We start from the raw sequence: 18,180 nt of genomic DNA, 5'->3' as shown, positions 1-18,180 counted from the left end.
AATGCCAAATGTTAAAATAGGGTAAAAATTTGGAAATTATAAGCTATAAAAATAATACAGGAAATAAAGCTTCTACTGAAATAAACAATTAAAATGTCTGCTCTAAATATTTAATAAATTCATTTTCTCAATCTTTTTATAAAATATTAGATCATCTTTAGATATAAACATAAATGGGAAATTGGAATATATAATTATACACAGGGTGAGCATAACTGTTGGTAATAAATGCATATGCATATTCTATATCTAAAAACTGGAAGTTCCAACAAAAAAAGACTGTAAAGCCGTAAGGAGTTAGAGCTTACTTTATTTTATTTTTTACTTTTGTACAGCAGAGACGATGTTCAAAATAGTCTCCATTCTCAGGCACACAACTGTTTAGTTGTCATAATATTCACATCCTTACTCACACTAAATTTACAAACTGATTTCTGATAGCATTGTAACCATTCTTGACAAGCTTTTGTAGCTCTGTCACAGTTGAAACTGATACAGTGTAGACAGGAGATTTCAAATGACCTCTTAAATATAAATCAAGAAGGATTTAAATCCAGAGACCTAGCTGGCCAATTGACTGGTTGACAAAACTGAAAATAAGTTAATTACATCACACCACACTAGGATATATGTAATAACATACACAGAACCAGCTTCCAATGTGTAAACAAAAAACTATATCTGCGTAAACATTTTCTAATTCCTTCCAATTCATCCTTCAGAAAATTAGTGATTAAGATACTTGCTTGCTACATTATATATCTTTTCTTAAGCTTGAAAATAAAATACAGTCAAATCTTGGGTTTCAAATGCCTCACTTTTTGAACAATTCAGGTACAAACAATGTTTTGAACATTATATTTGCTCTGGTTGACATACGATAACTTGGTTGCTGAACAAACTACTCAGCAAGGGTGACCACAGATTAGAGAGACACAGATGGTCAACTCCATATACTTCCTATGTTAAAGAAAGTTGACAGCACAACTAATCAATGAAGGGACTACTGATTCAGAAGTTAGTGGCACTAAGATTGCCTTGAATCATTAGACATCACCACATGAACTATCAATGACATTGTTATTCAAATTAGATTTCAACATGCATGCAGATAAGATATTCCATTTTTTGGTACGCATCAAAATTGAATTTAAATCAAATTAATTAATAAAAACCACATTAATTGACATGCGTGCAATATAAATGACATCCAGGATTCAGTGTTTAAAGGTGTTTAACTCAAATTAAATAATAAAAATTTATTAATATTAATATTTGTTAATACAGTGGAACCACACTTAACGAGCAAAACAAATTGTAAAAAAAGGACTCACTTAATAAGCAATGCTTTGCATAATGAGTGATGAGGAGAGGGGCAGTCCCAAATTGTGCACATGCTCCATCAGTCTGTTTTAGCACTCATTCTGCTAGCATCTTAGTGTTGCTTGTTATCACAAATTTTTTCCAAATGTGTGTTCACACAAGTTATGTATAAATATCAACAACCATAGCTCGTTATATAATAAACACAACAAACAATATGCCAATTCTTGGATTATGTACAGGTTATAATTAAATATCAGAAATTAATTAATTTGACTAGAGCAGGGATGGCAAACCTATGGCATGCGTGCCCAAAGTGGCACGTAAGAGAAATCATCTGGCATGTAATATATCATATGATTTCTGTCTTTTTCAATCATCCTTTTCTGTTTATCACCTGATCATCTTTTTTTTTTTAATCAGATTTTTTACATTTATTCAAATTAAAGCATATTCATTTAATTTCTTTAAATATCATTATTCGAAGTCTAAGACATTGGCATGCATTATCATCTTTAATGCTAAGTATGCTTACAATATGGTATGCAGACTCAAAAAGGTTCACCATCCCTGGACTAGAAAAAGGCAGTTATGCTACCATTTTGTATTAAATTTAATGACCAATTCCAAATTAAATTTTAGAAATGTATAAATTAAAAATTAATTATTAAATTTAATATGAGATGGCGGCATAACTGCCTTCCTCTAGTCAAATTAATTAATTTCTGATATTTAATTATAGCCTGTACATAGCCCAAGAATTTGGCATATCGTTGCCGTGTTTATCAGACATATTATCTGATTTTTCTTTGTTTTCTACAAATCAAATTAGCATTCCACATTTGTTCATTCTGCACTAGAAGAAAAGATGATGATGATTCATGCTCCTTAACAATGCATATTGTATAATTTTCTTTGAATAAACATTATATATAAAATATTTGAGTATTTTACATTAATTTATATAGGAAAAATTGTTTCACTTAACTAGTGTTTCGTATTACAAGTAAGATCCTGGAACGAATTATGCTCGTTAAGCAAGGTTTTACTGTACTAGGCAGCCAGTTAATTAAAACTAAAAATAATATAATAATAATTAAACTGGTTTTTACACCAAAACTGAAACTAAAATTAAAAATAAAATCAAAATTAATTAATTAATTAATTTAAATTTAAATCAAAGCAATTGAAACATAACATTTCAGAAAGTGTAGATAAAGTAGTTATTATCTGTCTTGATTCATTTGGTTATATTTCATTCAGGCAGAGTTGAGTCTCCATTTATAGCATTTTCTGTAAAGTGATGGTTTTGGTTTCAGTTGGTGGTGATGAAACATTTTGTTTTTAATATATATATATATAACATAAAATGGATATAGATATAGATAGTTTATAGGCATTTTTATGTATGAAATACTGCTAAAAAGGTAGAAAAAAAAAATTTGTTTTGGTTCGAGAACAAATCAGTTTTTGAGCAACTTTTATGAACAAATTAAGCTTGAAACCTGAGGTTTGACTGTAGACTCTAACTCCAATGTTTTTTATGACCCATGTTTATTTGAACTTTTCTTTTAGTTTTTAGATATAGAATATACATACATATGCTTTTATTACCAACAGTTACAGTTTATCCTGTACTTAATTAATGACAGAATTATGAAATAGAAAATAATGCACATTTCTAACTCTTTGATTACTTAACATCAATTTTTGTAAATGAAAATCTGTCAGATGATAATTTATGCTGTAATATGCTAAACAGTATTTTTGTTTCATTTATTTCTAACAAATATAATATAAAAATCAAGGTACAATTTCATAGATGTGATTTGGACTGATCATGTCTGATCAACAAATGGAGTTTTTTAAAACTCCACTCTGTAGACATTAAGAAGGCCTTTCTTTAGCAAGCACATTATGGGTTTGGCTAGATCCATAATGGAGCAGCACAGTAGTGAGGGATAGGGCCTGACAAATATCTGAATGAACCATTCACAAAAAATTCCTGGGTTTTTCGACCCATCTGGATTTGATCCCAGGTGTCCCAGAACAGTAGGATGCCACCTTAACTGCACTTGTTTTAACAGCTGGTTTGCAACAGATGAATTATAAAAATTGATTTGAGCAGTAAAAATCTTAAAATATATCATCATAATAACAGAGATAATTTTGCAGATAGTTAAATGTAACTGCATGTAAATATTTTTAGTTATCATGATTGCTTATTAAGTATATCAATCATTTCAATTCTACTTATAATAAATTTTTTGTTGTATATGTGACTTTTGTTATATCACAGTAACAGTATTCGATATAATATTAGTTAATTGTATTTTAAATAGCTCTTAAATCATTTTATTATACTTCAATATTAGTTTAAAATAAAAATCATAATTTTTTCATAAATTATATTTTCTTCTCCAATTTATATTTGTGATATGCAAATAAAGAGTAATAAATTTAACAATATTCTTTTCTGCATAATTCATATAGTTGTGACTTTATAATTCCCTGACTGTTTACAATATTGTTTTAAAAGAATAAACTGGAAAAAAAATTATGGAAATTTTATACAATCTATAAAATCATATTAGTCTAATTTATAATTTGAGCATTAGAAACAAAATTTAAGTTGAAAAATGTTATATAGACATTTTTATTTAAATGCACAAAAAGTTATCAATGAAAGGAATACAAAATATATATTATTTTTACATTTATATTATATAATTCTTATAATAATTGGTAACTTATTTACCTTATACTTTCTTTGATAGAATTACTTTTATAATTTTTTAAATCTGTATCTAATTTTTCCAACTTTAGAGCTGCTTTCTTTCCTTTTGTCTCAATCCACTGTGTATCTAAAGGCAAAGCAGTACTGTTGATACCAGTAACATCAGGTAAAGTTGAAGCCCTTTGTAAAAAATGAAAGAAAAAAAATTTAAATATTCTCATCACTTTTTCTTTACTATATATTATATATATAAAAGTATTTTATTATAAAAAAATTTAAAAAGTGACAAACCCCGAAGCTTCCACGAGTTTCCGATGAATATGTTGATACATGCTAACATTATACGTATTTTGAACATAAGAAAGTGCCATTTTCAATGCTTCAACCCGTAGAGATGAGCAATGATCAGCTATATAAAGTAATCTGTACAATTTAGCCAACCCCGTGTAGCTGTTAGCATATGATTCCAAATCCTATATATACAGAAATTAAAAAACGTATTACATTTTGAAAAAAATATGTTTTAAATTAATATTTTATTCTGTAGTTTAAATAAATAAAGTAAAATAAAGCTTATATTTTATTTATAAAAAGAACAAAACATTAAAGATTATTGTACATTTAATAAAGATTTTTGACTTAATTACATAACTGCCAATTAGAATTTCAGTTAAAGTTTTTTTTTTTCTGATAAAACTAAATTGAAAATAATTTTGATGATCCATAAAATCTTTTTGAATTTAATCGGAATTCTGATACAAAGAGTATAAGGTATTTAGGGATATTCAAAACACATTGAAATGGTTCATCATTTGATCTAGCTATGTGCAAGATCAAATGAACCATTTCAATAGCTTGAGGAAAGTTGCCATTACTTTTCAAGATACAACAAAAAGCTAGATGTTGATGAGATAAATATTTTATAACTGCAATTATTTTTTCTAACACTTCGTACCAATGTTTTTCCCCCAATTCTAAAAGTCACAAGTGAGCCTGATCAACTGATGTTCCCTTTCTTCAACATGCATTGTGATAAGCAGTTGTTTATGTCTTTTAACTTTTAAAGATAAATGTTACCAGTCCAAAAGCCATTCAAAGTTGACAAAGTACTACTACTTGTAAGTTTCCCAAAACTTTTATAGAAGCAACAAAACACAGAATTTTTTGAGATAAAATAAACAAGCCAATCTCCTTTATTTCCCTGCTAGGAATGAAATAATTACTTGAAAGTTTTCCACCATTACCATCGACTGGAAAATTTTGCTTATATATTTGTCGAACCTCATTCCACCAAAATTTTTGGTCACATCATTGCTTATATTTTCAGGCTATAAATCTGAACTGAAGGTATACTGACCAAAGGGCACGACAATAGTTCATTATCTGTCAATTCCAAATCAGAAAAAGATTAATTTTCAGGTTACTTCTGCTTTCTCTTCACCTACTACTCCATAAACTCTTCTATGGCCCATGATATTGATAGTACATTTTCTTTTGGTTTATGAAAAAATTTCAATAAATATGCAGACAATTTTTCTCTTTTCTCACCTGGTGATATTTGTTAATGTTTATTTATATGTTATTTCTTGTATTTTTCCTGTTACCTTGGTTGTGTGTAATTTTTGTATTTTATGAATTCGAAAGTTTTGTATATTTTTTATTAGAAACATGTTAACATTCCAAAACACATTTCATTTCACGTAGATCTAAGGAAAATCTCATATAGGTTAAAAACATTTGTCTTTAAACATTTTATCATCATTAAACAGTACTGGAAACAAAAAAGACTAAGTTGAATGAGGTGTTTTTTTTTGTTTAAATTCTAAATATATCAAATATTGATTTAGGTAGAAATCATGCCAACAGCTATATTAACACAATTAAAAACTTCTTTGCCTCCTTATCTGAAGTTTTTAATTGTGTTAAGGTAGAAATCACTTTTGAAAAAATAGTTAAACTTTCAAAAATTTTTATAATTGTACCACTGACAATTTGAAGAAGCTATAATTTGAATAATGCCAATTCCCGTACACTAAACACTTTACATCTACTACAAAATAAATGTATCTTCAACAATTATTTTAAAGTGTAAATTTAGAAAATAACAGACTTCATTTTCTCAAAAATTTAAAAATTAATTAGTGTTAACCAGTAGTAAAATTAACAGAATGTTATCTTCAATAAAGTAGATATAAATAAAATTCACTTTGATTACTTTTATTAAAATTTTGTTATTTTTTTCAACTGTGGTACAATTAAATTAAAATTTTTTCGATATTAAATATTAGAATGTGATTTATTCCAACAGTGTTATGAAGTTTCAACAAGTATCAGTCAAGTATTAGCTTCAAAAATTAATCAAATGAAAAAAAGCTTACCATTTAATAAGTACATCTATCCCTCACTTAACAACTTTTAAAATTTATGGAACTTTTTGGACAACTCCAGTTTTTTTGGTATAACAATTTTATTTGCAAAAATGGTATTTTAACATTATAATTTCAAAAAAGTATTCATCAATTTATTCTAAAACTGGCAACATGCTCTTCAGTCTGTTGTACATATGTGTAATTCTAAAGTGTTGTTTAGATTTTATATAAATTCCTTTACAGCAAAATAATGTAATCATCAATACTTTTACTGTTAATGCTGTCATTACACGTTGGACACACCAGAGCTCAGAAGTTTACTTTTTCAATGTTTTGTTCATTTAAGAATTCTAAAAGTGGATAATTTATGAAAAAAATTAAAACATTGAAAACACTTCAATTATACTATAAATGAAACTGATAATTTTATTTATAGTGTAATTTAAATAAGAGATATTTTTTATTATACAATCTTCATTAATTTGATTTAAAAAATATTTATAATAATAATAGCTATCACATTTAACTTATTGCTCAGATTACAATGACAATGTGATCTAGACAAAAATCACCTATAAAAGTTCCTATTATAAATATATCTGAAAAACAGTTTTCGAAAAAAATACATTTATGAGAAAAAATTCTTATAAAAAAGTAATTAATTATAACAGATCAGATAATTTTCAAGCATTTTACAATGAGTAGTCTGACTGATTAATAGATTAAAAATGAAATATTTAATTAACTGACAGAATTGTTCCTAATTAAGATAACTCAATAGCTAATAATGCAAAGATTCTGAAATATATAGATCTATGTGTTGGAACTGTTGATATTTGTGTAGTGTTTGATGGTGCAGGTGATGCCAGAGTATATTGTCTCAAGTTTTCTCTTTATGGATAGTCCAATCGTGATGTAAGCTTAGTGTATGCTGTGTTATAATTAAACTGTTCTTATTAAGCTCGATATAAAAAAATTTGTGTCTACTTTCCACAATAACTCTACAGAAATTAAAGGAACATAGAGAACAGAAGCTGTAATTATCACGATGATGATAATTACAGCTTCTGTTCTCTATTCCATTAGTATTATTTCTGTAATTATAATAATATATGGGTGCTAACCTTATCCAAATTATTTATTTTAAACTACAGAAAACATTTTCTTGTATTATTGATCAATATTTTAATAACAGATAATTTTGAATTAAAAGTTTTTAACTAACCAACGTAGGATTGTCTACTATATAAGCTTCTTCTTCGGGTGCTTCATTCTCATCCGGTGGCGCATCAACTTGCATGGGTTCGACCGAACTCTGGAATGATAAAACACATATCAATAATCTATATCGAAATTTGATAAATAGTATTGTAATATATTAATAGTTTTAATTAAATTAAAAAAAACTGAAATATTTTTAGAAAGAAAAAATCCATTAGAAATTTATATTTATGATATAATTTTCAGTGATAACTGCTAGATGACAGCAATTCAAAACATGGATTGTTTCTGCTTAGTACATGTGTCTTAATTGCTACACCTTAGATTTATCCCAGGAATTATCAACTGTTGATCATAAATTAGTGATGTTGAAATCTATTATTTTTGAGAAACAGGATGGTACTTGTGCATTTGGTATTCATTACTTGTTAGAAAGAAATGGGTAGTGAGTAGGTAACAAATTGTTATTGATATTCAATTATCAAGTAGTTACTATTTAAATCAAGTACAATAGAGTCCCATAAACTTGACTTAATGTGGATTGAGAAAGTGATGAGTTACTGAAAATGACCAAAAAAGTTTTATGGATAGCAATGATGGTAGTCTAAATAGCAGAATTTTTGTAAAGCTATTATAAGTGCAAATTCATATACTTATTAACTTCACACCAGTAGTGAGTATTTCTATTTGTTGTTAAATTTTAATTAAAAAAAAAATTGGCTACTCAGTGGTTACTTTTGAGTTACAGTCTGTCTATGGAAAGAATCAACTTGGATATTAACCAATGAGCATCAACCATTGATCAATTAGTTGTGGCAAGTTACTTCCAGTTTCTTCCTCATTTCTTATATATGTCACTGCCATTATAAACAGTGCTATGGAAGCTTTGCATTCTTGTATTGGAATATGAGGAAGTTTGCTATAAAAATTAACACATCTAATAGAAAAGTCATCCTGCCATGTAGTGTGAGAAAATAAAATGAAAATCACATATTTCCTGACATATTACTGAAAAGAGCTGACATTGTTAGGGAAGTAACAGTGATCTCAAGTCGATTTGTTCCATAGAGACTGTAGTGACATTTGTGTAGTGGTGTTTTGCAGTGGCAACTTGAAAAAAAGAGTTATATTTTTTGTTAATACATGGAATTGATGCTATTATAAAGTGTTGCCAGATGAATAATGACAACTTATTTGCTCCTAGTGTTATGTTATAGAGATAAAACTTAGATTATGTATATTTCTTGTTTTTGGACAACATGACAAGTGTTATGGAATGTTGAGTTAAACTATATAGTATTAATTTAGAGGGTTCCTTTCTACTTTGTCATTTTTGTTTGTAAGTTTTATTAGTTTGTATTATGGACTGAGTTCCAAGAATTGTAGAACTAATTATAATTTCATGCTTGTTATAAGTGTGTGTGTTTCTCTTAAAAAATTTTTAAGTTAAGAAGGCTTTTGTTAATTAACAAATGAAAGATAAAGTTTTAGTTTTTTAAAACCATATATAATTTATGACTATGACTAGTGTCTCACCATCTCAGCTAAGCTTGGATTTGATTGTGCTTTGTCATTTTATTTGTTTCATTTCTCAAGTTTTTATTTGATTTTAAGATTATGATATTAGAAGAAAATTTCTGATTTGAAAATGATTGTTGTTTGCTTTAATTACCATGATAATTTTTCATGGTTCTAGTATTAACAGCCAGATAAGCTGAGACAATTAAAGATTTTTCTTTTTCTCTGGGTATCTATTTTGAGTTGTGTTTACATTTTTTCATACCAATAACCCAGAAAGCATAAACATTCCCATCCCTCGTCATTTGGTCACCTCACGAGTTTGATCAAACCCATAATGCTTATACAAAAAGTATCCTATATCCTATAAGGGTTAAAAAAATTACTTCTTTTAACTTCTTAAATCAATAGATACTAAGAGGACATTAAAAATAAAATAGATTAACATATAAATATTGTTTATGGCATTATATCTTTTTGAATTGTTAAACTTTATAGTTAAATATAACCACTGCTCACAAAACATACAATGATAAATAGTAATTGATATCTATTTATAACTCTATATATTTTTGTGTTGATTCCAAAAATAATGAGTAACAAATACTTTTGAGAAAGGGTTTTGTTACTTTGGATCCTTGTGAGATACAAAAGTGAAGGTAGTACTATTTACAGATCACTAATATAATTTCCTAATTATTTATATAAAACTAATGGATATCTTGTTATTTTTGTTTGTTTAAATGATCAATATTCAAAAGTCACATGAATTACTATTACTATTATAAAATTTAAACCATCATTGAGATGTTTGTTCTGTGAAAACATCAAAAATGAAAAAACTGGGTTGTCATCATACAAGAATCAGTAATATCAACAAAATATAACATATTATGAAAATTATATCATCATCAGAAACTTAACAGCAATTAAGGTTAGTTTATACAGATATTTGCTAGTGAAAACAAATGAAGGAAAGCAATTTTTTTTTCACTTAGCAAATTCACTTCTCACTAGCATTTTGCAGGAAGAGAAAAGCAAAAAGCATAGACAATTAGTTGTGAGTGAAGATTAAATGTAATTCCAAGAAGAGCTGATAATGATGAATTGATAATAATGTTATTGTTTTGCATCAATTTATCAATTGATCCCCAAGAGGTCCAAGCAGAATGGGGCCAAGCACAACTAATACAAATAGTATGGGACATTAAGTACTGGCATTACACGGAAGCATGGCAGATTTGTAAAGCCATAAAGGTCTCTCCATCAACTTTTGGGAATCTACTAGAGTATCTGCGGCATGGCGTTCAAGCTTAATATAAACCCCAATGAACGGAAGAAATGGAAACTACAGAATGCGCTCCTCGTTAATACTACTCAAAGGCTAGTACTTTATATGCCTCTTAATGCCTTTATAGCATTTGCAGATATTTTCTCACACTGTTCACAATGTTGTATTGTTATTTTTATTTCTGTTTTGGTTTTATGTTTATTTTTGTTTTATTGTTGTGCTAATATTTTATTTTTCTTCATTTTTCCACTCATATTTTAATATTTAGCTATCGCTAAAGATGGCGCATGTAATTCTGCAACAGAACACCGTTCAAAAACATTCGAAAAGCCTATTCGTTTATGCTTTCGTACTAAGTGTTCAAATTTCGCAGTATTCTTCTTGAGAAAGGTCATTCAACATGACTGAAAACGTTTGAAGTTAAATTTAGCTGCATGTTTATAAAGTGTTTGAGTAGTTTTTTGTGTTTTGAACATTATGCAGTCTCAGAAGAATTGCATCAATTTATTTAAAAAGAAAGGAAAAAACAAAAATAAAGCATTGCTTATTCAGCCAAAAACTGTTTTGCATCTTAGGTCACACATGCTATCTTTGTTGCTGCCAAATTGGACTTATCCTTCTCTTTATGTCAACAAATCTGCTGTTCTGATTGGTGGAAATATTTTTTTTTGTTAGTGAAAAAGTTTAACGTGTTAGACTGCCAGTGAAATTTATTAAACAGAAACATTCACTAGAAATGGCATCACTAATTAAGATAAATTAAAGAGGAAAAAAGGAAGAACATAAAAATATATAACAAATGGAAAAATCAATGTTCAACAAACAGATACGTATATAAAAATGAAATTATCATCTACCATTGTTAAAATAAGGATTAAAAGAAGAGTCAAATAAGACTTTCAACAAAGAATGTTTTTGTAATTGTTGACATAACATATGGCAACATTATTTTAGTTATAATTTAGGTTAATTTTCATATTAACCTAAATTGTGGGAGTTATGGGCTTTAGGCACTGAGTCATCTCTAGCCAGTGCCACAAGCAATTGAGTATGGTTATATCCAAATTAATAAGTTCTGGAAGCAAAGATCAGACAAAGGTCCAATGCAACCGCTCGGTAAGCGGGAGTTGCAGGTTCAAGTCCTGCTTTGGCCCGATTCTTTTCTTCCAGAACTTTTTAAATTAATTATTAAAATATTAATTTAATTATAATTATTAAATTTAGCAAGACATGGCACCTAACACCTGATGCCGACAACTTAGTAATGACATGGAAATACATTGTACAGAATAAGTTTGTTTGGTCATAATTTCCTCATTTCTACTATATTTTTTGTTTATTTTTGAGTTATTATTTTACATTTTACTGTTATTTGTTACTTATATTAATTTTTAGTTTTTCTGGCTTTATATTCAAATATTTTAACACAGTTAATCTTTTTTGTGTTTTATTTTGGAACTAGATTTAATGGTAAGATATGTTCCAAGAAAGATTGTTAGCCTGAAGATGGCCTATTAGACTAGGTTGAAAACATTTGCTAAATAAAAATGAATCCCAGCAGCCTAACAGGTGTTTGTTGATTTATGTTATACATATTTAAAAAATCAAGCAACAAGTTGCTTGGATTCTGACCCTACTTGAGATATGATACACTTTTCTCTCCCCATCCCATCAACCTTTAACCACCAAAATTTAATAGTATCAATCCCCCTAATAAACAAACCTCCCTACAAAATTTCAGAAATTTTTGGCAAAAAGAAGTTATTAAGTTTCAAAGAGGGTGAACAAAATCGTGCCCCCCTGCATTGGCCTCACTGGCTCATTGGCAGGAAATATTCAAGTACACTTCTTACAAAAAGTAAAGTGATACAATCACCAAAGGTGACATCAAGTACATTACCAGAAAAATCCAAAATCTTAGGGATTAGCTGGGGACAATTCTTTACTGGGTAGTTCTTCACCAGTTAATTCTTCTCTTATAGTTCATCTTGCAATTCTACTTCAGACAGTTTTTTGCCAGTCATTTCTTCTCTAGACAGTTCTTCCTCCAAAAATGTATTCATCATTTTCTCAGTCCCAAAAATACATTTATGGCTTAACTTAGATAGTAGAAATCCATACAGAGACTATTCTGAGATACAAAACTTTATTGCTGATTTTCATATCTGAACTTTTTTGTATCTTTAATTTCTCAATACAGTTAAACCCCACTAACTCAGACTAACAGGAAGTGAAGGCTGTCCAAGTCAGCAGGGTGTTATCTCTGATAACATGGAAAATGAAAAGATGGATGTATAGTACAGTAATTTGTTACAATTGGATCTGTACAAAACTTTTATTGAGCTTCATTAGGTTATACATTAAATTTACTATTACAAGAAATTATAATTTTGTCGTAACTATAACTACTCCTTAATTATAATTTTTCTTAAAAAATTTTAAAAAATCCAGCATAGAAAAATATTTTAAATATAATTTGTCTGTAAAGAAATTTTAAATTACTGTAAAACTTTTCAAAAAAATTTATCTGAATTAGCAGGGGTTTACTGTAATTCATTGTTTTATACAGAATAAAATATTTTATATTATAAAAAAAAAAAAACAGCAATAGATTACTTTCTTTTAATCCTGTTACCAGGAATAAACTGATATTCAGTATAAAATATAAAATTATTATAATGTGTAATTGTTTTTAATGATTAAAAAAATAGAATACTTTTAAGAAACAAAGATAAAGATAAAAGATGTTTTTATTAAGAAATCATTAACAAACAGTAACAACAAGAGCTGAGAATCAAAATACAAAGACTAATTATTTAATTCACAGAATGATCCTAAATTTCTCAAATTCTATATCATCTGAGGATTTGTATGCTCAAATTAGTCAGTCTTCTTTGGTTTGCACTCACACATCATATGCTCTTTGGAATTCAGTCTTGGACAGATGTCAAAAAGTTGTCTTTACCTTATCAGATGCAAAACATTTGATTTTCATAGCTTTCTTTAGTCATTGAAACAGAAAGAAATCACATAGGACTAAAGCTGATGTATATGGGAAATGTTTTAAGACCTATGCTCTAACTGTATACAAACAAACAGGAAGACCTTTGAAAAAGTGATACAGTTTCATAAATTTCAAGGAAGACCCAGCAATGTGAGGATAGATTAATACTGACTTTAAATTAAGGTTATGATATACTTAAGTTGCCAGTCTCCTTCCATTATTCTATTTTCAAAGCATCTTCCTTTCTTATCCTGTTATACAACCAAAATTCTATGAATTGAACCTGGTTGTGTTCCAGAAAAAACCAACTCTTCAAATGCATTTTTGTTTTTGTTCTTTAAACTCACATGTCTCTGTGTGCAGTACAAAATACTCTTTCAAAGTTTAGAAGCAAAACTGTGTTCCAACAAGACTGATAGAAGTATACAATCCTGGCAAATATAAAAACTTTTTCTTACAAATTCCCAAACAAAACCAAGTTAAAATCAAATTTCATTATCAGCTGTAGAATTAATACATAGAAGAAATCATAGTATGTCAAAATAGTAAGAAAAGAAAATCATCACAATATGTCAGTAAGAAAGTAGTAGTACTTGAATCACAAAATCAAATCTGAAAGAATTAACAATCTAAACAACATTCTTCAACCTTTTCACACCTGCAGACCAGCAAAAATAAGAATAATATTTCATGAACCAGCAGAAGGCTAAAGATAAATTTTCTTAAACTTAAACTGCGTAGACATGGGTGATGTGCACAACTGTCATAACTGGCCATAACAAGACATTGGTCGTTGTGTATTGCAACGGTGTTACTTTCTTTCGCACATCAATCACTCTCTCTCAAGTTGCACGCAGCTGCAATAAAATAAGAATTTTTGCTACATGTAACCAATAAGTGAGTTTATGCAACACCGCAACACCTACTAAGTGTAACAGCAGAGGTGTAAGGGGTGTGGGTATTAACATGATATCATGGGAGTGATGCCCATTTGATAACTGTTATGCATAAGCATAATTATTTTATAAATTCTTTTAATTCTTCTAACATGAATTTTTTGATTTTATTAAAATACAGTAGGTGTTGCTTATTGTAATCACTTTGAGATTAGTCTATATTTACTGGTGGATATAAGGAGAAGGCTACAGGGACTTAATCCCTACCTATTGACACCAAAAAAAATTTTTAATTTATTTGTTTAAATTTCAAAATACTGATTTTTAAAAAATGTACACCTATCTCTCTTTTTTACGGTCTATTTTTACCTTATTTTGAAATAACATGGTTGACAAAAGGAAACTAATTTTCTGTTTGTGTGATCAATTTTTTTACAAGGGAAAAAATGTTTATTTGAAAATTTTTAAATTTAACTTTTTTTAAAATTGTATTATTATTACTCTTTTTGCTGAAATCAAGAGTTCATTAATCTTTTTAAGCACAGCACAGTACAGTATGTTAATTTTATGTTTCCTGTGCTACCTTGTGTTTACTATATTTTAGTGATGGGATGATTAACCAGAATTGGAATTGAGAAAATCTCGTCATGATTTCAGATTCTTAAAAACAATTTTTCCACATTTTATAAGAAAATTAATTTGTTTCACTCAAAGATAAAAAATTTTTAAAATTATGATATTAAAAATTAAATGCTAATTTATTGGAAACTTTCATGTCAAGAAAGTATGCAATGCTCCCCATTCATGAGATGACATCGGTCACAGCAGACTCTGGTCAAGCCAATCAGATGGCAACTCTAAAGGCCCCCCATCCCTAAAACAGAGACAGAGCATTATCTAGTAACCATGCTATGTCTCTATTTTAGGGGAGATAGGGCAACTTTAGGGTTGCCATCCGACTGGCTTGACAGCAATCTGTATCTGTATATACAGAATGTAACAGAAAGACATGTAAAAAATTTGAGGAGTTGTAGAGGGGTTAACGTGAAGGGTCAAACATTATATCATGATTTTGGTTTGTTCCATTATCGATAAATTGGTCTTGTTTATGTTTATAAAACTATAAATAAGTCTAGCACATGTATAGGATGGACTCAATCCAAGACTACATTATACCTCACTCATAATTCATCCCAAATCCCAAATCAAAATACAGTCGTCATTATCTTAAAACAGAATTATAATTTTATTTAGTAGGAAACGTGGATGGATAGTGATTTAAAGGAAAGAATAATATCAATAAAACAAATCAAATGCAATAAGAGCAGATTTTTTAAATTAAAATATTTTTTAAACAATTTTTTAAAATAAAACATTTTTACATTAAATTAAAACACACTAACACAAATATATCATGTATATCAAAATCCATTATGTGAACAGTTTGATCATACAGGTCATGGTTAATACAGTTATTGAAAACAATCCTCATACCGGTACTCCAATATCCAATACCACTTCCTAAGCCTTTTAAATTTCCGGTCGCCATTCAACTCAAGGTAAACAGTATTGAAACGCGGGTGTATTACAAGCCCGACTACCTACCTATGTACATACCTGCTGGGTCTGAAGACCCGTATCCATATAAGATTGCGGCGTTCAGGGCGTTAGTTAGGAGGGCGTACACTCATAATTCTAAATGGGAGGACACGCTCACAGAGCTGGGACACATAGAAGACATAGCTGCTAGCCATGGATATAAACGTGGCCTCGTCCGTAGATTAGCGCGTAACTTCCGTAATACAAACACGGCACTTAGCGCTTCGGTGGCACGGGATAGGTCCAATTCGGGGCCGAACCGGCGCACGGTGGTCCAGTACAACAGAGGTATGCAGGACCTATACAAGGAAATAGCGCGGAAGAAGGGCACCAAGTTGGCGTACTCAAGAACCCAATCGATCTATTCGCTACTCAGGAACGCCAAAGACAAACCGGATTTTCTAAGAGCACCAGGGGTATATAGTGTCCCGATAAGGGATCACAGGTCCCAAAGGGACCTAATATACATCGGATCTACCAAGAGGTCCGTTCAAAGAAGGATCTCGGAACACAAATATGACGTTGCCAAAAAAAGACACACCACCGCCCTGTCGATGTACGCCACCGACCCCGAGATAAAGGCAGATTTTGATAAAACCAGCCTCGTTAAAACATCATTCGACACGGACCGCATCAGGGCCTTGGAGACCCTTGAGATTTACAAGGCGTCAAAATTGGGAAATGTATTAATTTCAAGGATGGCAACGTATTATCATATGCGTGGCGGTATGTATCCGAAATGCACCCACAATGGTAGCATCTCAGAATAGTGTAGTATTCCTGTATGGATGGACAGAGACATTTTTATGATGGTATCAGGGAGATTAATTGCATGTTAGATCATTCGCAATTATTGCACGCGGGAGAGGTTCGATCGTTTGAATTTTGAAATAATTCTATTTGCATTCTATTTCAAACCGTCGATAAAACCTGACGAAGATCGCGGAGGCGATCGAAAACGTTAGTTAATTAGTTGTTAATTTTCGTATGGAGTACCGGAAATTTAAAAGGCTTAGGAAGTGATATTGAATACAGTTATTACATATGTGAAATCTTTAATTTAGCATTTTTTGTTCTCAGAAAACTTTCAGATGAATCATTATTTTTTGTCACATATGCTTTAACCCCTATGATTCCAGACTTATGGGAAGCCCTTTATTAATAAGCTTATATTCACACAATGATGAATACAATTAATTAGTATTATAAAAATCTAACAATTCTGTTTTACAGTTAATTGTTATTTGTTTCCGTTTACATATGTTTTATTCTTGTTTGCTCGCGTCTGCATAGTCATGAGTAAGCAAGAATATGTAATGAGAAGAGGTGATTACATTTTACGCTCTCATCTGTGTGGTTGTTTATTACAGATGAGAGTGTGGAACAAAGAGCGCGAAATGTCTTCACCTCTTCTCGCTCACTTGCGTCTGCATAGTCGCACCCTTAGTCAAAGCATTACAAAACGTGTAATTGTCTTCTATTAGCTAATTATTTATGATTTTCTTTGCATAATTTATGCACAAGAATGCTCTTTAATCTGTTATATGTAACATGAATAGTCATAAGCATAACGAATCAGAACTTTTTAATGCAAAATGAACATTTTTTAAATAAGATATAATGATTAATCAATCATGAAGTAAGTCGAAGTGTCAAGAATTTACCAGAATAACGAAAAATCAATTAAAATATTCCAGTACAACTGCAATCAACATCCGAATTTCCACATTACATGGTATAACGAAGGCTTATTGTCAATTCATTTCTACGTAAACAACGTAGAAACTAAGTGAATGTGTTTTATAACTTCAAAATCGATACAAGTTAAGGGTTAATTCATCGTAAATACATTAAAATTGGCAAAAAAGGGGTACGATCTGACATTTGCGTACAAAACAACGGAGTTGGGTTAAATAATCGATCGATGATAATAATTAATTAAAGTAATTTATGTTATAAAACGGGAAATCAAACCTGAGTTAACGACAATTGCACGGGAAGCGGCATTTTTGTCAATACGAACTACAAAACCAGCAACTCAAACAGCAGCAAATCTATCAAGACAATGCCGAATGACGTCAATTAATTTGTAAAAAATAGCCAAAATTGCAATTAAAATTAAAGGTCGCTGCGAAATTAAATTCTGAATAAAATTAAGTAACTTTTAATATTTCTAGATTAGTGTATAATATTAATATATAATTCAATAATTTTTAAATTTT

At 29.5% G+C, this 18,180-nt stretch overlaps 1 protein-coding gene across 2 annotated transcripts in view; it reads right to left on the bottom strand.

The window, feature by feature from the left end:
* CSN1b (COP9 signalosome subunit 1b) overlaps nt 1-18,042 on the bottom strand; it is a 31,085-nt gene extending 13,043 nt beyond the window's left edge. For both annotated transcript variants that reach the window (XM_067287654.1, XM_067287662.1), the window contains exons 1-4: nt 17,933-18,042; nt 7,655-7,744; nt 4,352-4,533; nt 4,082-4,240 (exon numbers count right to left, since the gene is read on the bottom strand). In XM_067287654.1, coding sequence (XP_067143755.1) covers nt 4,082-4,240; nt 4,352-4,533; nt 7,655-7,744; nt 17,933-17,965 — 464 coding nt within the window. In that variant the 5' untranslated portion in view covers nt 17,966-18,042. The remainder of the gene's footprint in view (nt 1-4,081; nt 4,241-4,351; nt 4,534-7,654; nt 7,745-17,932) is intronic.
* Nucleotides 18,043-18,180: the final 138 nt, after the last annotated feature.

Source organism: Centruroides vittatus, unplaced genomic scaffold, assembly GCF_030686945.1.
Source record: "Centruroides vittatus isolate TY-2023 unplaced genomic scaffold, ASM3068694v2 contig_13, whole genome shotgun sequence".
NCBI lineage: Eukaryota > Metazoa > Arthropoda > Arachnida > Scorpiones > Buthidae > Centruroides > Centruroides vittatus.
This window is presented reverse-complemented; position numbering and strand designations above follow the sequence as displayed.